We start from the raw sequence: 21058 nt of genomic DNA on the forward strand, positions 1-21058 counted from the left end.
GTCGGGCTGAGACTGAAACGGCAAAACAACCAGTGGACAAAAGTGGACAAGTCCTCATAAAAAGTGTAGGGAAAACACGTATTCGAAAGCCTATCAGTGATGTTCCAGCAGATGAATGTTGTGTCATACTGTGAACACGCCCATGAGTTGTCGGCACAACAAACAAAAACTATTTACGATTGTACAATGATGATTTTGAAATTATTACCAAATGCTTCTATTTTGCAGCCATATTCTTTTTGCCTTTTATATTGTTTCACACCTTTTTAAAGTTTATTGTTATCAGATTCTTCCGCGTTGCTATCTGTTAACTTACATATGCTTTGCTTACATTTTTTACTTGACCATATTGTATATTATTTTACAGCAATAAAAAAAGTTTTATGGTGTGGTTCCGATCCGTCGGCCAATAAACAAAGAAGAGAACATTTTTTCTAGATAATTGTGACAACTGTATTTCTGTTAACATATCAATATAAAGCATCGATCCAATACATGATAATGTCTGCAGCTTACTTACCATATATTTGTCAATTCTGTGCAAAAGTTAAATCGTCCTGAATCAAAAGATAAAATTATAGAAAACATATGTTATTGTAAAACTGTCGACACGGTTAATGTGTCACAAACTATCTACTTTGACTGTTCACTTGTAGTAACGGTTATTTACCACAGCGTTAAATGAAAAAGAAAACAAACAAGCATTAAATATGTTGTAAATGGTTGTCGTATTCTTTTCTTGATTTGTAGGGAGTGAAATAGACCAGTTTCAGTGTAAACCACCTACTATGTCGCGTCCAAAGCCAAAGGGAGGAGTTTCATTTCAAACAGATCAGGTTGCGGACCACAGTGCAGTAACAGTTGTCAAATCCAAGTCATCTCCTAGAAAAATTGACGTCAATATTGGATTTTTAAAGATTCTTAACAGGTCACTTTTACTAACCTTGGTTGAAGTGCTTGTTTTATTTTGTCATCAGTTCAAAAATTCGCAGATATTCTATTCAATTTACTATTCCAAAAGATATCATACTATCGGAAAATGTTACATGCTCTGCTCCAGGGCTTGGACTTCATGTTAAACAACTTATATTTAAAGGTAAGTATGCTAGCCAGCTGTGTAATTATCATGTTGTTTTCTATAGTAAACCAAGCCTTGTTTTGTGTTTTGCAAGATGAGGGTGTTTTGATATTTATGGAATACACTCCAGAACACAAAGAAGGTGTTGTAACTGAAAAGTTTGAATTTGTATCAGAAACTAATGAATGTGAAACACTGACTGTTGTGTTGCATATGGAAATACTTGGTATGTTTTAATAGTTTATGAAAATGTTCATCTTGGCTAAATATATTTCTTTCTGTATCAGGTAAACACCAAGGAACACCCTCGTTAAAAACAGCAGTAAAGTGTATTGAACGTTGTGCAGATTATGACTCGGAGCAAAGTGACTGGCAAGGATTTTAGCATTTAAGCTGGTTATGCTATTTGCATTTCAGATCACTAAATTATGTCTGCAACCTCAAAAACAAATTTGCCAGTGGTCACAAAAATGTAAACTATTATTGAAGTAATCTTCCAATGTCTCGTCCATGCAAATTTAAATCTGCCTGAGTCTGCACATTAAAAAGTCTTTTAAGGATTTCCCGAAGTTCTTCATTATTCTCCTGATGTGATGCACAAACTACCTCTGTAAACTCATTTAAGTAGTGCTTCCGAACAAGTGTTTTTCCCCACAAAGCAATGTAACCTGTGTCATTGTGAAGAACACAGAAGCTGTTGTGGGCAAATTCACTTTCTTCACTTTGTTGGTGGAAATCCATCATGCCCTAAAATGATATTGATAGGTCATTTAAACTATCAACAGTGTGTATAACATACTTAAGTTAAACACGAAGTTGTGTGCTTACCTGAAATTCAGACAATCTCACAGGGACTGTATGAAATCGAAATTTGTGCTCCCAACAAAATGCACTTTCATCTGGTTGTAACCCATCATTTGTGTGTGCTTTGACAAGCCTTTTTAGTTTTTGTTCCATTTCATCTGGTCTTCCTTCTATAAACATAATGTAAGATGCTCTATATATATGTCCTGTTATGAGTGTAAATTGTATGTGTTAAATTCGAACCTGTCTTGGCCACCGTGTGTCTTTTGAACTTTTGAAGGTAGTAGTATGAGTCATTCAGATTTGTAGTGATTTTGTACAGGCTGTGTTTTGCAATTTGATTTCCCTGTGCATCCAGATTTATTGGATTTGGTAAAACAGCAACATCAACAATCCACCTTTCGGAGTTTTCAAATATAACCTGTCATCAATTAAGAGGACAACCAGTCAAAGAAAACCTTCAAATGTGGTCCCTTGACCTGTTTACTTACCATTATTGTCAAATGACCATAATCTGCATTAAACTTGCCATCCATGTATGCTTGTGCCTGCAAGATTACTGCATTGAATCCCATCTGCTGTAACAGCCAATGAAAAAGGCCATTGAGCTCGAAACAGAATCCACCTCTGTTGTTGTTAACAATGCTCTGATACAGACTTTCCACTTTCATAACTCTCCTAGAGCCACTGTGAAGGCTAATTGTGTCAAAGGGCACATGACAAACATGATGCCAACACAACTCTTTTAGCACATCCAAAGTTGCTTCTTTTTTGCCAAAATATTTTATTCTCTTAAAATAGTCTTCTGTGTTCATGTTGATCAACTTTATTATGTTGTGTGTACGCAAAATCTTTTGCCATTTTGCAAAGTTAATAATTGATTTAGGTCCAGTGATATAATTATTGATGAGTCATTGTTATGTTTCTTCTGCCTTTTCGATTCCTAAAAATTTATGCATTTTTATTAAATTATATCAGTGTGAAATGCCCAATTGGGGAAATGATTAAAGTTTTAGCAGCTACTGTTACTGCTTTTTCTACAATTCTGATTCCAGCTATTGTTGCATCATGGCTACTTTCTCTAACAATCCGAACCCATTTCGGTATGTATGGTCAATTTACACAACCAGTTTGTAACATTACATTTGTAACATTACATTTGTAACATTACAAGTATTTGTCTCCTTCTAGGTGGTGTGGTTGTTACTCCAAAAAGACTTTTGACAGCGTTTGCAGTTCCCTGTATATTTGCTATTCGTGAACTAAGGAGAAAATCATTATCACTTTCAGGAATTGTGGCTGGTAAGTAATCCAGATTGGTGCAAACTTATCATCACCAAATTAATAACAGTTTACAGTATGTATCTGAAATGTATTTTATGGTCATGTGTTTGTGTAGCTTTTTATGTTGGATTCGTTCTGACAATTTCCAACGTCGGCTTCATAACGTGTCTGTTGGTGTTTTTCTACACGAGCTCCAAACTTACCAAATTTCGTGCGGTGAGAAAGGCCAAACAAGATTCTGGACAAGGTAAGTCCACTAACATGTAGAGATGTAAGTTATATATGCCAACAATCTGTTTCTACACAGAACCAACGCGCAACTGGATGAACGTTCTTAACAACGGAGGCGTTCCCACAGGCTTAGCACTCTTATACATTTTAGAAGTAGGCTGTATGGACACTCCTGTCAATTTTTCCGACCCTCGTTATTACACAAGGTTGTACACTTTTCATCGGTGAGAGTGTCAATTGTTAACATTTTATGTATGTTACTTTATAGTTCTTGGTTGTCCGTAGCCATATTGGCATCTATTGCATGTGCTTGCGGTGACACTTGGGCATCTGAGTTTGGGTCAGCGGTCGGACCTTCCACTTCCATGTTAATTACAAGCGGAAAGAGAGTGCCCGCAGGTATTCAGAAGTCTTGCCTGATTAAAAATGTGGACATGGAAAACTTATTTCGAACTTTCTTAAAGTAAAATTCATTTATTTCTTCAACCAAATGTTAAAACGCATGTATCAAAGATAACATCTCATTGTGTGGAAAAATGTTATTTGGGAAGGTTGTTTTACCTTTTAAAGACGTCTTTTGGGTGTTCCTTCATATGGTACAAATCGTTGGTAAAAAGTCTGGCACGTTACAGGCACCAATGGCGGAGTGTCAGTGCTGGGAACGCTTGCGAGCATGAGTGGAGGTGCGGTTATCGGGGTGACGTTCATGATAACTAATTACGTAGCAAGGGATTCTCAGAGGTTGGTCCTACTAGAGCAGGGGTCTCCGACCCGCTTTGCAATGGCATTTCATTTCCTATTTCAAAACGGCTTTGTGGCTCCCAGTGTTTTTTACTGTGTGAAACCGGTTCGAATGGCTCTTTGAGCGGTAAAGGTTGGCGACCCCTGCACTAGAGGTTTAATATTGGCGAATGTAACAAAAACTGTCCTCCTTCGATATAGGTCTCTGCCAATTTCCGTAAAAGACTTGGTTGGTGTTGCAAAACTTAAGAAAGCATGTTTTATTCAAAACCCAATTAGAGTAACTGTAATGTTCAACATTGAAATACGTGACCTACAAACAAACATTTACCGTTCTTTTACTAGTACACACCCTTCTCAGAAAAGACCTACACGAAAAGCGCGAAAAACCCACTGTGACCTAAATAAACACCCGTGCTTTCGAAACTTGAATCTTTTCGAAACTTAATATGATCTGTCGACTTTTCAGTTTGCAGTGGTCTCTTGCTGTGTTGGGATTTTGGTCTGGATTTTTTGGATCAACGTTAGATTCCTTTCTTGGTGCAACTATGCAATATTCAGGTAAGGTACAAATATTGGCAGAACTGGTACAAACAACAAAATTTGAGTTTGTTTGTTGTTGTTTTCTGGGCTTATAACTACGTGGTACTACGTAGAACAGGGGTGGGCAAACTACGGCACGCGGGCCGCATGCGGCCCGGCAAAGGAGTTTGTGCGGCCCGCCAAATGTTCGCAAACTTTGAAGAGAAAGTGACCAAGCAACGCTGAATAGAATTATAAGCACAGGCGTAGAGTTTTAAAAATACCGGGGATGCGACTTGCCTAAACGCAGATACTTTTTACGTGCTTTAGCCGGTTGTTTCTGCCACGTTATTATGCAAATCGTCACTTGACACAATTTCTTTGTTCGATAAAGCAAAAACGGTTTACGTTTTCAAATACAGCCCACTTTGTACTGTTGACGCCAAAACGTTGGTCACTTTGGATCAAGTTTAGGTCGTAGCAGTTCTTTGCAAACGAACATTAAACACGGCTATTAAAAGCGGCTCGCATTGTTTAATGTTAGCGCAAGGAATTTATTAACAAAAAAACGTGGTGTAGCCTATGTTGAAACAAATGCTTGTTTATTTTTTAAAACAATTACAATTGTAGCGTTTCAACCAATGTGTGTACAATCATTAAAGTGACAACAAACGTATTTGCACATAGCTGAAAATATACTATGTTAATATTTTGGGCTAAATCAGGGGTACACAACGTGCGGCCGTAAGGCGACATGAGGCCGCGGAGACAAGTTTGTGCGGTCGTGGCCATGTATGTTAAAATACATGTACTGGCGGCCGTGACGTAACTAAAACTATTTTGCCTAATATTTTTATTTTCAAACAGCTAAAAACAGCTTTCGTGAGACTGGAAAAAAAGATTACCAGCCTAGTGACCATATACGCCAGGCTTTTTATCCGCTTATTGTGTGCAAACAATGCGAAAGAACAGGCGTATCGTCACAATACAGTTTATGACGTCATAAACAGTTAGCTCCGTTCAGCTAAACTAATGCACCAAGTTAGAAATTATTAATCTGGGCATTTTAGGCGACTTAAAATGATATATATATGTGATATAAACCAAATTCTTTACACAAGTTATTTTAAAACAAAAAAAACAAGTAAGCAATTGGCGTCCGTTGGTGAAATACTATGCGGCCCGATAAGATTAAAAACCTTTGAATGCGGCCCTTGCACTGAAAAGTTTGCCCACCCCTGACGTAGAACGTATTACCATTTTTGCATTTTTGCTTTTAATTAGCATTAACACATTTTTGTCAGTTATATGGATAAAAGCAAAACTAATAAGAACTGAATGGGGTTCCTTAGTAGTTGTTTGAACATCCGAGCTAAAACCTGTGATAAACAGAGTAAACTGTGCCCATAATCGAGATGTAGTTGGTTTGAGACTGGTTTAGTTAATGATTTAACCTGATATTTGAGGCAGTGGGTGTTTATAGAGCAATGGCCACCCCAACTGTAGGCGAAAATATCCTTAAAAGTTTGTCTTGGATTTTGACCTGTAAAATCGAAACCTAGCGTTATCACCGTGGCGTTCTGCGGCTTGTGTCTTACCTACAGCAAGATAATGAGGCGCGTTATTTCATTTTATTTGTCGTTTAGGATTTGATGAAGACGCCAAGAAAGTTGTCGGCACACCTGGTCCGGGCGTGAAGCATATATCCGGTGTAAATTTCCTCAACAACCATGCAGTCAACTTTATTTCTTGCTTCACCACCGCTCTTCTGTCTCCCATGTTGTACGCGTATCTTGTCAATGCGATGGTTCCTTGACCATTCACTGTGACAGATTGAATGGAGTCTTCACCTACAGTCTCCAGAGAAGCACGAAGTACTTGCATTATTGAAAATCAGCATTAAAATAAGTGTTTGGTCGGGAAACTTGTAAACTCAATACCAGAGCATCATCAACAGTAAACTTTATAAAACCAAGGAAGAACGCTCAACCATCAGACGTTGTTTTCTTGTCTTTCTTCCTATGTCACACAAAAGGAATATTGCACATGCCCAAGAGCCTCAGCGTTTGAAAAGAATCGTGCTAACATTCTAGTTTCCACTGTTTAAACGTGGCCAAGCTGGGAAGAGTGGTTTTGTTTTGCCATAGGAAAATGTTTCAATTACTGTAACTTTGGGACACTTAGATTTATTATAGCGACTGCATCATGCAACCTGAAGTGTTCACGAATGCCTATTGTTTGACGATTGTGCATTTGTGCTTTCATTGCGAAATTTATGTTGCGTTCCCAAGTATTGTATTTAGCTACGTACTCTAACTACAACCAGTAAAGTATACCTGTTTTTAGTTTGCTCAAAATAGGTTAAGGACTGTTTGCTAGCGTTCAAACCGGTTATTTTGCTTGTCAAATGTTCGTATCTCGATATTTCCATGACATAAGTTACAATAGCGTTGTTTCTAACGAAATGAAACCTCTTATTCTCCAGGAATCTGTTTTAGGTGCTTAAGTTTATTTTTGTGCAAAAACTGAAGGCATGCGCGGGCTTAACAGAATCAACGATTTGTGTCGGCATGCATTTAAGGTACAGCTTGACTCAAACTTTTTTTAAAGTCACATCTTTTCTGTACATTTTGACACCCCGTGTTTTGTATGCAGGTGTCCTGCACTTCGCCTTGTCACGTGACCCAATATGCCAGTGTTAAAACGGAGTCAAAACCAAAGCCAAAATCGGAACCGCCGATTTCTCGGTACCCCACCAACAACGTAAGTGTTGTTTCAAAATGTGGGTTTTGTCAACTTTATGTATAACAAATTATATACCTTGAAACAGGTGAAGGATTTACCAGTGCACGTGCAGGAGCGGATGTACAATCTTGACGATAAAGTTGGATTTATTCCGAACCTGTTTCATGCGCTTGCTCACCGACCCGAACAGCTGATGTGTTATCTCGAGTTTCATGACGCTATTACAAGTAAGAAATTGCATTATATTTTGTTTAGTTCAGAGGCCTTTTTTTCTAATGGCGGAACGTAGATGTTGACCAAGTGCCTTATAGAGAATTTGCTCCAGATATACCTTTTTTTGTTTCATGGCAACCAATCGGCATCGGGCTTGAGCTCTCATGATAGACAGTCTCTATATGATCATACAGTGGTTAAAAGGCTTTAGTCAATTGTGGAACGGATACATGTTATGGTAAAGCATGACTTCATTTGCGCAGAGGTATCCAAGCTCAATCGTGCCGAACGGGAATTAGTTGGAATTGCTGCAAGCTCCTACAACAAATGTGTTTATTGCGTTGTAAGCCACAGCGCCCTCCACCGGCTGTCCTCAAACAACCCGACGCTTGCAGACGAGGTAGAGATTTCGCTTTTTAACTGGAAAATTTCTCAGTTACTGTTGTTGTTTAACACCTGAAATAGGAAATAATTAATGATAAGAAATATTGAAATTGATACATAGGCCTGATTTCTGGTAATGTTGGCCAACCGAGCTATAAACGAACCATGTACACTGTCATGTGCGCAGATTAGCCAACGCAAAGTATATTTGTTAAAGCGTAAACTTTCGCTAGGTGGCGGTAAACGCAAGCGCGTCCTCGCTGAATCCCCGTCAGAGAGCAATCGTCGATTTTACATTGGCAATCACTCGCAACGAAGCAGTCACTGAAGAGCAACTTGCCAAGCTCGCCAAGAACGGCGTGGACAAGGAGTGTGCTTGGGACATCGCCGCTTTTGCCTCTTTAACATCCTTCATCAACAGAATGTCCACGTTTCTCCAGATCCGACCGAACCAGGAGTTTTTCACAATGGGTCGAAAAAAGGAATAATACTTTGCGGGGTCAAGTTGAAATATAGTGACATGTAAATATCGCATCTTCCGCTTAGACTTTTCCATAAAAGGAAGCAATGCTATAGCAATGCACCAAGCCCTAGCGGCACTTTCGTAGCCCTGTGACTTTTGTTAAGCATAATAGTCGTAACTGACTCGCTGATGTTTATATCTACATAATGTCAATTACACAGTGTGCATATGAAAATGGTGTTGTTGCCAGGCTTATTTCATAAACTTTTCGTTTTGCTCAACTGGCAATTGTAAACGTAAAGTATGTATATGTATGAAAGAGTTTTAAATTATTATTTTGCCATGTGATACTTTCGCAGGCTATAATCTAAAACTTTATATAGTCAAGCAAGTAAAACCTGACGATAGAATTACTGTGGCTGATGTGTCTGATTTGAATTGTAGGAAAATGTGCATTTTTGTGAACATCTCATTGAGTTGTGTCTGCGTTTCCCAATGCCTATTATTTTTAGTAAATTATTTAGTGTCTAATGTTTTTTTCGATCACTTGCCATGCTTTTGAGATAATACCCACGAAACACACTAATATATTGCGCTGTGCTTTTGTCTTCTTTTAAATGAATGCATTTTTACACAGTTTTAGTGTTTCTGTACATTTGAGGACGTTTATGGTGTGTATTCTAGTTAAAATGTGATATTTGTGTTAGGTGATTGTTTATGTTACGGTACAGTCAATTTTATGTCTGGCTTGTGGTTATAATCATTTGACAGAAACAAGTTATTTACACATCTGTGCTCTTAGTACCGTTGTATCATGTTGGTTAACGTCTTGCGTGTGTGTTTCTTGTGACCACTGTTCATTTGCGACGATCTTTTGCTGTTTTACAAATATCAAGCGTATCATGTTTTATTATCTCATGGTACAGCTGCAAAATGCATAGCGAAGGTAGCGAGTGGAATCTATACGAAGGAATGTGCTTTCACGTGAAGTCTGGCTTCGTTTCGTCGTTCCAAAACTTCCCCAATGGCTTGTGATTGGTAAGCTTGCCAGGCCATAAGACGCCAGTGCTGCTCTAGCAGTTCATCATCGGAAGGATAGGGAAATTGCTGAAATAAGAGCCCATTAGAACAACTTTACCAAAATACATGTATCGGTTTTCATAGCAAAGCGGTTGTAAGCTGCCCACAGGATCCAAGTTTGGCATAAATCTTTACAGAAAAATATTATTAAGTCTTTTAATAAAAAGCCGTTTTCAAGTGATAATCCTATTTGAGCTGCAATACAATATAGTTAAGTTTAAAACTTATTTGCCGAAGTCCTGCAGACAGTGTTTTCCCTGACAGCAATAATTAAATATATAATGGGATTCTGTGAATGCAGAACGGTTTTTAAGCTTGTGAAATAGGTCAAATGTACTTGGGCGTCCATGGACTTGAATATAGAGAATAAGACCGTTGGTATAAACAGTTTTGGAAGCACGACTTCAGCACTGATAAAATAGCCCATGTCTTACCGTTTCACGCAAGCCTCGTATGCAATCGTCGCTGGCGTTTTCCAGGTAAAACTTTTTGTTAAGCATCAAACACTCGGCTCCGTTGCTTACGAGGGAGAGTCGCGGTTGGTCGTTGTACAAATTCGACCCAACTCCGAACACTTCACCTTTGGTGAGCTTCCGAACATTGATGTGAGTTGGGTGAAGTTGGTCCATTTTCGTGGCGGTCTTGGTGGTCACTGCTGGACTCTTTGAAACAATACGTACATAAAAGATGGAAAACTACAGATTTCCACATACGTTGATGCTATAGTCAAAATAAAGAACCGTGTGACTTTGCATCCAAACACCCTTAGCTGAAAAACAAACATGAAGGTTTAAAAGAACAACTTCGAACGTACGTTGGAGTATTCATCAGAAGTACATATGAACAAAAACGATTTTCAACGATAGTTTATCTCAATTCATACCGTAGTGCTTAATAAGAAGTTGTTGAGGTCAATCTGTTTTTGTGCTTCTTCAACATTTCCATCAATCACGACAGTTTCAATATCGCCTTGGTAACCTACTCCGGTAACTGCTGCGGATGGTTGTCTTTCGGTTTCCGATCCAACTGACATTCGACTAGCTACAGGAGTCGGTCCAGTTCGAAGATAAGCCGCCTTCATAGGGCTCGGGGTGCGAGGCGGGTGCCGGTCAGAGTGTCGGCTCAATCTGAAACCGTTAGCGGAGTTCTCCTGCACGTATTTTGATAGTTCGGGGTTCTGGTGAAAGTCGGTGGACGGAGAGCTCGGTTTGTGTTTTATTTCACTTCGGGACGTCGACAGTGGAAGCTCGGTTCTGTGATCGTACTCGTCCATGTTGGCTTGCGGTGACGTTGATAATCCAATCACGTCGGGATTTAGCTCTTTTAGGATTGTGCCTGAAAACACATGGCAGCTTACATATGTAAATTCGGCATCGCTGTATGACTTCATTTGCCCAGTTGTATGTTTTTCGCAGTAGCGAATAACAATCCCATCGACACAAAGAAAATGACAATTCGGGGGGGAATGCAGCGGAAAAGTGTTACTGTTGCCTGTATTGTGTATACGCAAGTAAACTCAGGATATCACTTGCCTGTAGCTGCAGCAGAACGAGAGAAATGGCACTAAATACGTCTAGGCAGTTATCCCATTAGTTTCTTGGTGCAATCTATGACCGAAAACCTGTCACGCTTTCGTATATACTTACTCATTTCAAGTTGGTGGTATACACTTGCTTCGTGTGCCTTGTTCTTTTGCTCTTCCTCCTTTTCTTGCAAAGCTTGCATATGATCTACGCATTGAGATAAAAGTATTGTGTCATATCTTATAAATATTAATTCTATAGACCACACCCACCTTCTTCAGTAACTGCATCGGATTTATCCACAAGCCGCGGAGTAAGATTGGGATCGGGCTTAAATTTTTGCTCCTCTTTTGTCCTTCTTAACACTTGCTCTTTACTCAGGTTTTCGACCATCAGCATTTTCATAACAGAGCAACTTCCCTTTGACAAAAATAGCAGCCAATATGAACAAATTTTCTGATTTTGTTGGTTGTGGCATGCCTTACCGATTTTACAACGTAAATCCACTCAGTGTTGAAATCGTCTTTGACTAGTAGAGCTCCTCGTTTGAAATAACGGAACAAACAGCGGTTTGGGTTTTCGTTCAGCAGTTCGGTCGGCCATTGATTTAGCAGCGACACAGACCTGGCAACATTTTTAAATACAACCTTGATTACTTCTAAACATGGTTTCATAAGTCGTTGAGACAATAAAATAAATGTTTTTGGGTAAACATAATATGTTAGACTATTTTTTGCGTCACGAATAATTTGAAACTAAATTTATAAGATGTTCAACGGGAATAATTTCTGATTTTTCTTGCACATTTTCAAAAAATCTGAAAGGAGTTTAATGACGATTTCGTGAACTTTCTGCCTAATTGAGTTTACCGTAAAAACTTTCCCCGGTCCGGATCAGTAAACAGCCCTCCACCGCCTCCAGTGATAAAAATTTCCTGATACTTTTCCCGATCCAGTACCAGAAATTCACAGTAACCACTTGTCGCAACAGTCCACTCCCAGTTAATGTCCTCTAAAATCTCGTGCTCCTAAGATTTGAGCACAACAGCACAAAAGATAAAATCATGTAGGTCAGAATATGAATCCAATTTATAAAGTGGTAGCTTGAACATTTTGCGCCGTTGTTTAGAACGATTTCTGCCCGAACGTACATTGAACTTTCTTTGTTAATACTTAAACATAACCTTTGGTCGTGTTTACAAGAGCAGATTTAAACACACAATAATAGTTTAAGAACTTTTGATACAAGTTCGTAAAGGGAAAAGTAACTTTGAAGTCGCATTGAGCATTTGTTTGAAAAGAGTTGTTTACATTTTCAAGGTAAATGCGACATTGTAGGCATACGACACACGACATTGCAATAATCCTAATATTACTACTTTACTGAAGCTTTTAGGGCTGTTTTGGATTCCGGAAAGTTATCAAAAAGTAAAAGACCTTCAGCCGGGTAGATAATACAAGAATTCTTACACCAAACACGTCCCCCCTTTTAAGAAACTGCACAGGATTCGTGTTTCCCGACTCATCCTCTTTCATAACGACCGCAGATCCAGCCAACAGGATGTAGTAGTTCAAAGGGCGCCTTCCCTCCCGGACTACAATGCGCTTGCCTTCGAAACTGCGTGGAAAAGTAAATTTGAACTCTGTCACAAGCAATATACAAACAGGTTTTATAGAACCAATATGTGCAGTTGCGTCACTAAGTTAAGGTGTGGTTTGATTTCTTGGCCACAGGAACCACATTGAAGGATATTTACAGTCCGTCAAACTGATTGATGGTGCAATTCGACTTTTCATATGCAGCTGCGTGTCGTTTATTTAACTGCATGAATCATCATCCTATTGAGGCAATGGCTTTGTTCCTTATCAAGGTTTTTACAGAAGGTACATTACTTAAGTTCGCGGCCGTCTGACGGTAAAGGGAATAGTCGAAACATTGTGTCTGTACAAACAGAAATTGTCTCGTACCCGACGAAATATCCGTGGCGCCCTATCTGCTTTTGTACCGACGTCGAGTAATCCGATACTGCTTTGATGTTGCGGAGAGCGGCTTGAACCTGCAGAACAAAATCCAACATCACGCACCTGAAGACTCTTGGTTTGAAACTTCCAGCTCAGCTAAGTGGCTCTGGCAATTATTATTTACACAGTCGCGTGTTGCGTGCTCCTGGTTTTGTTTTCCTTGTTTATAACAAACGTAAAGTTTACTTTGTGGCGATTTGAAGTGCGAGCCCTTGACAAGATTTGCTATGCCACATTGTGTTGCATGGTCCTTACCCAAGCGTGATTGAGTTCGAGTCAATAATTTGTCAACACGAGTAGCCCCCGCGTGGCATGTGAAGTGTTCTACAATGGACTATGCGCCGGAATACAAAGTTTACACCAGAAGAATGCCCTCAACCCACCAGGTTTATCTCCTTATCTGTCCGTTTGCGCGAAGCGAGCGTCAATATGCGTCTTGTGGTATCAGAAAGCCGGAGCTATAAAACACAAAACTTGGGTCCATTATTAGGGCACTTTTTTGTCATTCGGCAACACGAACCTGGTTCTTCATTTTATAGTCGGTGACGTCGAACAGAACCTCGCGCTTGGCCTCACCGGCAGTGACGCCACTAAAGTCGTCAGATCCGCTACTGATGTTGTAACTGTCGTCCACAATCATTCTGTGTGATTTGCAGAGGCGTGTGAACCAAATCGACGTTTTTACTGCCACGTACCACTTCATCATCAACGCATCCTGAAACCACGAAAACATGTATCAACATTTGTATTTCTTTTTAAATGTAAACAAGAAACGATTTACCATTCGAGATGCCTTTACATGGCGAAAAGGCTGTGGGCTTCCTCTGCCATCCGTTTTTGTCATCAAGGTTCGGGATGTTCTCATTCTTCGCAGTCTGCGCTGTTTTAGAGCACCTTCACAAACGAGATCGCGATTATTTTTCTTGTTTCTATAAATTTAAATGTTTAACTTCGTACCACTTCCTTCGGAGTCGGGAGTATCTCCGTCCTTACTCACTGTGCGAACTGTGACAGTCGAGTTAACAGTCATCGATGAGGAAGTTTTCTTATGACTGGGGGAGTGACCAAGAGCGTTAGTCGGTGACTGAGTTACTTTCGAGATTCCTGCATGTGAGGTTTGTTCGTTAAAGTATTTTTTTATTTTTTTCGAATTTTTACTGTCGTTTTTTACTATTTTGGAAACTTTCATTTGAAGCTGCCTTAGGTTTAAAAGGTTTCGATAATACAAAAAAACTAACGCCGTCTTGAGCTATAATTCGACTTTTAATGACACACCTTGCGATTCTCTTACTCCAGAATCAAAAACGTCCGCATCGGAAGAGATTCTGCGCTTTGTGATCTCCTTTATATTGTCGTTTGTATTTTCTCTATCTGCTCCAAGTTTGATAATATTTTCTCTATCTGAACTTCTAGTTTCGATAAACTGTTCTGGCTTCGTTTGATCCTGGAAGCTCGCCTTCTTTGACATCCTCCGAGCAATGGGCGGAAGCTGGATGCGGTTTCTTCCTCCTTCTCTCTTCCACTTTGTGATTCTCCTCTCCCTCTTTACAAACTCCCTGTGTCCTTCACCGTATTTAATCTCAGGCGAGGAGAATTCAGAAACATGAAAATGTTCTTCCACCTCCATATGTTGGCGAAAATCGTTTTGAGCCATATACTGCATACTGTGCCGCAATCTCTTTAGCATACCACCGTCCATTTTGTTCCGCTTTTTAAGCGTTGGGCGATTTGGAAAGCAGAATAAACCTTCTTTGTCCTCCTGTACCGTAGGTAGGGACCGCTTGCTGTAGTTTACCTTTTCATAGTTCTTAGCTTTTGCATCAGTAACTGGTGGCAACTTTTGGCGTCCATGTGTTCTAAACTCATCTGAGGTTTGTTGTTTCACATCTGGTAAATCCCTGTGTAATTTCGGCACTCTTGTGTGCTGCGAACTTTCATGTTGTAAACTGAGGGACCTTCCGCTTTTCAATCTCCACTTGTGAACGCGATATGGGTCCTTTCTTGCATCGTGAACATGACCGCTGTATTGGTGAGTAGCAGGAAGAGAACGACTTCGGCTATTTCTCCCAGAAACTCCTCCCATAGCCTGTAAAGTCCTCAGCATGTTGTGCCGTCGATCAGCACCCAAGTCCTTTGTAAAGCGAAGCGGGGATCGATCTGAACTAACCAAGGTTGGCAAACTTTTTAATTTACCATCTTGTTTAGTTCGGTCGCTTTGCTGTTTCTCAATTTCTGCTTCTTTGTTGTTTTGGCTGTTAATTTCGTGGTCTAAAGTATCATGACTTCGTGCGTTATAGCTTCTGGCGTCTTGGCGTACCTTGTTTGCGGCAACAAGCTTCTTTTGAGTTTCGGGCATTGAACCCTTGTTCGCGACGCCATTTAATCGTGGATTAGTGAGACAAAGAGAAACCATTCCTTTGCCGAAAGTTTTCACAACAAACTAAAAAACCTTTCAATAAAATTGAGACAGTGTTATAGGTTAGCTGTGACAATTACCAACACAGCTACTGTAAACATAAAGTAAGCTTATGCTCTCAGTCCCACCAGACTATCTAATTTCTCCAACGCTAGTTTAACATTGCCTCCTGCCTGTAGAGCATTTTATTTCTCATCTGCCTGACATCTGCTTTGTGTCATTCCCTGGCAGCAAATAGGGCAACAGCCGAACGGCTTACAATGCACATTTCTCTTGTCTGTGTGGAATTCCAATAGTGTTTTTGAATCGCGTGAGCTGGTGACATTACATGACCAGCACAAACAGCTAGGACATAAATTTCGCTCCGCTCGTGTGACTTTCTATGCCACCAGCCACCTCGATCTGTATTGTTTTGTCAGCGTCCGGTTACAGAACGAAGGCTACTTAAGGGGTGTAATCACGGGGTAGTAACTTAAACCAGTCAGAACTCGTTTAAAGCAAGCGAATTACCTCCTTTGTTCAAATCAGAATGTGATCTGACAGACTGTAGTTCTCGCTAAATCCCATTCCGAACTGCCAGTCACAGCTCGGCACGTACTATCACGTGATGTCTATCATCTCCCGCGCAGCTGTTTACAAAAGTTTAATAAAGAGCGCATTACCTCATTTGCTTTGTCTAAATTTCGTCTCGTGTATTGTTGCGTGGGAGGCGCGCCCTTGAAAAATAAATCTCACTGCCCTTTAAACGTGCAATCTGTCTAAAATCCAAGAAAACGAGGACTACGTTATTGTAACCGCTTGCTCTTGAGTCGAAATTTGTTGTGTAATAAGTGTCGGATTTGCTGTGAAGAGACGTAGTCGAGCACCTACTCCAGTCTTTCGCCAAGAGCGCGAAATGCACTTGGATACTTTAATTTTTTTCTTTTCCCACTCCTTGTCTACTTCCATGTGTTCAACCCAACACAAAGACTTGGCGTTTTATGCCTGTAGACAGACTATTATAGTGAGGCGACGCACCATTTATTTGTACAAGTCAATCGAATGACGCAAAGCCACAACACGGCACATAAAAAGGCAACACAAGACATGCAAGAAAAAGGATCGCTTTGCGTCCTATGCATGTGGGGAAATACAGGGTCGCTACAATAGCTTGTATTTTACTTGGATTCGCATGAAATGTAATATACAAAAAATCAGAGACACAGTTTGTCTTTGGGGTAAATGAGACAGTGGAAAGAAAGAAACCTGGGTCTTGCTTTTGTAATTTGTAATTTTTGTAATTTTATGTCCCGCGTTAAAATCGTATTATAGCATTTTTCGTGTGGAAATTATGTACCAGGAGTTTTGTGTTATACGAGACTTTGTTTTCGTCTATTATTCACACTGGACTCACTCTACAATCTCTACTGTACTCTCCAGGTAACGTGTTCTTACGACATGCATCTACCTGGTTGGACGACACTGGTATGGTGATGGAAGTCCCCGCGCTAACCAATAGACAGAAACACATTGGAGCCAATTCTAGAAGTATGTTTGTTTTCCAAAAAAATATTCTGTGCATTTGTCGTTCTTTTTGATATTTTATCTTAAGCGCCAAGTTATTTATTTAATGAAGTCAATTAACCACTATTTCCCGCAACATAATTTTCTTTCAGAAACTACGGAGGGACGATTACCGATGGACTATATACTCTTATCCGGAAATGGTGTCACTCAAGCTTGACAATATGTGAATACACGTAATACAAACTAGTCACTTTACAAAACAATGAACCATAAGATAAAAGAAACCTGTGTAGTTTTTGCAGTATGGATCGCCTAAGCCACGACGGAAACCTGCTATTGCAATAGCCATGGTCCCAGTGTCAGCGGAAAGTCACCACAACCTACCGACTCGGGATCAAAAACAGTTAAACCAGCTCTGTGCATCGCTGCAGCCTCCAGGGAAGACGAGCAACACAAGCTCCAAATCAAGCTTCGCAAGTCATTCAATTGGTCGGTGACTCGGAGATTTGGGACGCAGGTGACATGAACAACAGCCAAACATCAGTCGCTTTGTCGGCCGATGAACCCCGTGCGCGCAAACTTACCGCCTTCGCCAACATATCCATGGGTTCCTCAAGCGATAAACACCAGTCGCCTCTTCCGCAGGAACCAAACAACAACGAGAACGAGCCAACGGGAAGAAGCAAGGAGTTTTGATGGGACAGGAGCACCAACATTGGCAAGAGCGCGAAATGCAGTTGGATACAAGTTTTTTTTCCCCACGCCCTTTGTCTGTCTACTTCTGTGGGTGCTACCCAACACAAAGATTTGGCGTTTTATGACCGTAGACAGAGTATTATAGCTTGTATTTTATTTGGATTCGCATGAAATATAATATACTTGAGAAAAAAATTAGAGACACAGTTTGTCTTTGGGGTAAATGAGACAGTGGAAAGATAGAAGCCTCGTTGGGTCTTGCTTTTCGTCAAACTTTGCTTTGTCTTTGCTCAGACTAATTCGATTGTGGTTCTTGTAGCTGAGCGAAATCTACAGCAAAATTACACAACAGTTTAACACAACTATTTAAAATTGTGTTAATTCTTTCCAAAATAAGGCTAATTGTGCCACATTTCCTGAGTAAATGCAACATTGGTTGAATTTTTATTTTCTGATTGGAAACATGCTTATTTTTTGGCACTGTTTATTATTGGACGTTTTGTCCGAAGCCTAACCACAACATGTGTCATCACAGCAAACAACATTTACCTACAAATAGAGAGGTAAATAACCATGGCAATCATACAAAAACACAACAATCGTTTTTTAAAAAAATATTCACACCTGTTCGTGTAAGGTCTCCTCTGTCAAATTTTTTAATCTTTCCAAATGCGAGTGAAATAAAACTGATTCTGTCAAGCTGACGTTGAGAAGATGAGTGACGATGAAACCTACTGCGCAGTCGTCATTCATGTGAAAATCTTTGCAAGTTTGCATAAATTTCCCTTCCCTGTAAATGCAACTTCTTTAAAGCTAATGAAAGCATGCTTAACTCCAATCAAGTGAAGTTGAATAACCAACAAAGTTAACCTACCCAATCCACGGTGTCATCTGTTTGGCCAACACAGTAGTCATACAGAATCCACTTCCACCATGGGCATATTGATATGGATATTCTGTGCCATTTATTCTTGCCTACAAAAGAGCGAGAATTGAAATTCTTATGCATCTGAGCAAACTGTTTCAAAGTCCAAAAACTAAGCTTCTCATTGACAAATATAATTTTTTTGTTGCTTTTATACCCGTAATGCTTTAGTATTTGAATCGCGATCTTTTAATTATTTCCGTAAAGGAATTTTAGAACGATTCAATTTTTGTATTTTTTTTTTCATACAAAGACTAAACACAAATACTTGTGTTAGCCTCTCTGGTCCAAAGACTTGAAATCCCAACAATACCTTGCGGGAATCGACAGTCCTTCTTCCTATGTACCAAGGTTTTCTCCAGTCGTATTTTCGTAGCAGCTTCTCAAGGTTTCTGACGTTGACGTAATCGTCGTCATCGAAATGGCACCACCACCTTCGTAAGCATGCAAAGTTATGATCCAATTTTATTTTCATCAGAAGTTTGAAGGCTAAGTTATACCTTGAAGCTTGTTGTGTTGCCAAAAGGGAGAATTCGTAATCGAGTTTGCAGCAAAGACCAGCCCTGCATTGCGTGAAATTCGTTTAAAACATATGTATAGATTCCGTCGTTACCTGATTCTTGATTCAATGATCATTTTCAACTTACTTAGTGTGGGTCGTAGGGCAATTTGTAGTAACCAGGCGATGACCTTAAAAATTACAAACTTACTTCTTAGCTGCTACATAATATTACCTGATAAATTACATTTAATACAGCTGGTTAAGAAAAGACATAAAATGATTACCATAGGCTTTCAAAACGTACCTGTTCTTTTATCATATTTCTTGTCTCCTTCATCGCTGATAAAGAACACCTTCACAGTTATGTTTGAATTTAGTATAAAACTGCATCTCGGTTTTTATGATGTTGTACTCACGTTGTTCTCGACCTTTTGGAACCACGTCTTTAACACTGCGTCAAGTCGACTATCGAAAAACTTCTTGCTCGTTTTTACGGTGTACAAGATCATGTTTGCGTCAGACGTCTTAGGAGGCCATTTCAGGACATGCTGGTTTTGCTCGAAATATCGCCCAGTGCCGAACAGCAAAAGGACAATGACGATTGCCATAAACAACAAAATCGTTTTACGTTTTACGGGCCGACAGATCTTCATCTTGCCTGAGGTTTTATCGAGGTAAACAATCAAGTGAGTGTTATTTGTGGCTATTAGGCCGACAGTTATGGGAAAATGCCTTTGCTGTGGTAAAATCATACTTTGTATAAATGGCTATTGAAATAAACAAAAACTGACGATATTTGCTAAAAGATTTTTTTTGCACAGCAGTAAAGGTTATTTGCAATCCAACCTATCATACAAGAAGTTAAGATCGTGCTGGTTTGACTTTTACAATACAGTTTGGTATTTCTACATTAATAATACTAAATCGGCATTAGCAGCATTTAAATTGCGCAAATATATTTAAAATACCTAAAGCATAAACGTTTATCCCGAATTGAACTCGCTTATCGATATTATTAGTTAATAATATCGTCCCTTATTGCAAAGTTGGGCATGTTGTCCAAATTTGTAAGAAACGGCGTGTCTAAGCTGCAGATGTACTGTTTCGGCCTATAAAGTCTCATCAGTGCAGCTGGTGACGAGAGATCGGCCGCATTGGCTAGTGTAGCCATCAAACGGCACAATTTGTTGTCCAGTTGTGACATCGCACAGACTAGTTGAGGCGTGGGTTTGTACCCTGTTGCTCCCAACAAACCGGAGTGCCGTTGTATGGCTACACTAGCTTATAGGTCGAAACAGTGTGCACTATGCCTGCAGATTAATTCTCATTTATTGGCTTTATGCTTTTACAATGACGTGTCTAAATGTTTTATTTGCACTTTTTACTAATTTGCAAGTTCTAATGCTCAAAGATGACTCGATAAAATGCCATAGTGATGAAAACTTCTCTCGTTCCACCCACTTGCCCCTTCCCACGTCCATGCGTGAAATTCCTCAAAAGCTTTCTGTTCAAGAAACTGCAGTTATGTGTTCAACGATGCACAAATAGCTCAAAAATCAGCTTAGTCATTTCGAGAGGGTTGGCTACCTGCGAAATGTTCTTCACATTTGTAACCCCTAATGGCTTTTCACATTTGTACCCCTTTTTACATTTGTAACCCCCAATGGCTTACCAGAAGTGCTTAATTTATGTTTGCATTAGCTCCCATACAAAAAGAATGTAAAATAATTAATTGCGGTTTACTGTGTGTTTGCAAATGTAATTTTGTGTCCCGCGTTAAAATCGTATCATAGCATTTTCTGGACACACTCTACAATCTCTACTGTACTTTCCGGGTTACGTGTTCTTACGACATGCATCTACCTGGTTGGACGACACTCGTATGGTGATGGAAGTCCCCGTGCTAACCAATAGACAGAAACAC

At 39.7% G+C, this 21058-nt stretch overlaps 6 protein-coding genes across 7 annotated transcripts; 3 read left to right on the forward strand and 3 right to left on the reverse strand.

Moving 5' to 3' along the window:
- The first annotated feature begins 664 nt into the window (after positions 1-664).
- LOC145222190 (adipose-secreted signaling protein-like) lies at positions 665-2860 on the forward strand. 2 transcript variants are annotated; one of them, XM_080088239.1, is made up of 4 exons: positions 665-896; positions 955-1096; positions 1173-1304; positions 1366-2860. In XM_080088239.1, exons 1-4 carry the CDS (start codon positions 789-791, stop codon positions 1461-1463), a joined length of 480 nt encoding a protein of 159 aa, XP_079944365.1. In that variant the 5' UTR covers positions 665-788; the 3' UTR covers positions 1464-2860. The 2 variants fall into 2 exon arrangements, with proteins under 2 accessions (XP_079944365.1, XP_079944366.1); XM_080088240.1 differs by having other exon boundaries at positions 666-928; positions 993-1096.
- On the reverse strand, positions 1559-2553 carry LOC145223585 (arylamine N-acetyltransferase 1-like). The gene is made up of 4 exons (XM_080089989.1): positions 2374-2553; positions 2126-2303; positions 1907-2052; positions 1559-1825 (listed from the first exon to the last, which is right to left on the reverse strand). Exons 1-4 carry the CDS (start codon positions 2551-2553, stop codon positions 1559-1561), a joined length of 771 nt encoding a protein of 256 aa, XP_079946115.1.
- On the forward strand, positions 2797-7144 carry LOC145222188 (transmembrane protein 19-like). Its single transcript, XM_080088237.1, has 8 exons — positions 2797-2985; positions 3074-3184; positions 3282-3413; positions 3474-3603; positions 3666-3796; positions 4030-4138; positions 4608-4699; positions 6307-7144. The coding sequence occupies exons 1-8, from the start codon at positions 2802-2804 to the stop codon at positions 6474-6476; spliced, it is 1059 nt and encodes a 352-aa protein (XP_079944363.1). The 5' UTR covers positions 2797-2801; the 3' UTR covers positions 6477-7144.
- On the forward strand, positions 7117-9378 carry LOC145222189 (uncharacterized). The gene is made up of 5 exons (XM_080088238.1): positions 7117-7241; positions 7316-7423; positions 7491-7632; positions 7882-8018; positions 8236-9378. The coding sequence occupies exons 1-5, from the start codon at positions 7194-7196 to the stop codon at positions 8488-8490; spliced, it is 690 nt and encodes a 229-aa protein (XP_079944364.1). The 5' UTR covers positions 7117-7193; the 3' UTR covers positions 8491-9378.
- Positions 9357-15860, reverse strand: LOC145222184 (uncharacterized). The gene is made up of 14 exons (XM_080088234.1): positions 14365-15860; positions 14047-14193; positions 13871-13983; positions 13610-13804; positions 13473-13547; positions 13036-13124; positions 12538-12685; positions 11938-12095; positions 11554-11692; positions 11341-11488; positions 11192-11275; positions 10429-10880; positions 9980-10207; positions 9357-9572 (listed from the first exon to the last, which is right to left on the reverse strand). The coding sequence occupies exons 1-14, from the start codon at positions 15500-15502 to the stop codon at positions 9426-9428; spliced, it is 3261 nt and encodes a 1086-aa protein (XP_079944360.1). The 5' UTR covers positions 15503-15860; the 3' UTR covers positions 9357-9425.
- A 1979-nt stretch (positions 15861-17839) lies between these two features.
- Positions 17840-19201, reverse strand: LOC145222191 (beta-1,3-N-acetylglucosaminyltransferase lunatic fringe-like). The gene is made up of 5 exons (XM_080088242.1): positions 19133-19201; positions 18946-19066; positions 18582-18682; positions 18332-18497; positions 17840-18037 (listed from the first exon to the last, which is right to left on the reverse strand). The coding sequence occupies exons 3-5, from the start codon at positions 18620-18622 to the stop codon at positions 17903-17905; spliced, it is 342 nt and encodes a 113-aa protein (XP_079944368.1). The 5' UTR covers positions 18623-18682; positions 18946-19066; positions 19133-19201; the 3' UTR covers positions 17840-17902.
- Between the last annotated feature and the right edge of the window lie 1857 nt (positions 19202-21058).

The sequence above is a fragment of the Phallusia mammillata genome, chromosome 4, assembly GCF_965637545.1.
Source record: "Phallusia mammillata chromosome 4, kaPhaMamm4.hap1.1, whole genome shotgun sequence".
NCBI classification, from domain to species: domain Eukaryota; kingdom Metazoa; phylum Chordata; class Ascidiacea; order Phlebobranchia; family Ascidiidae; genus Phallusia; species Phallusia mammillata.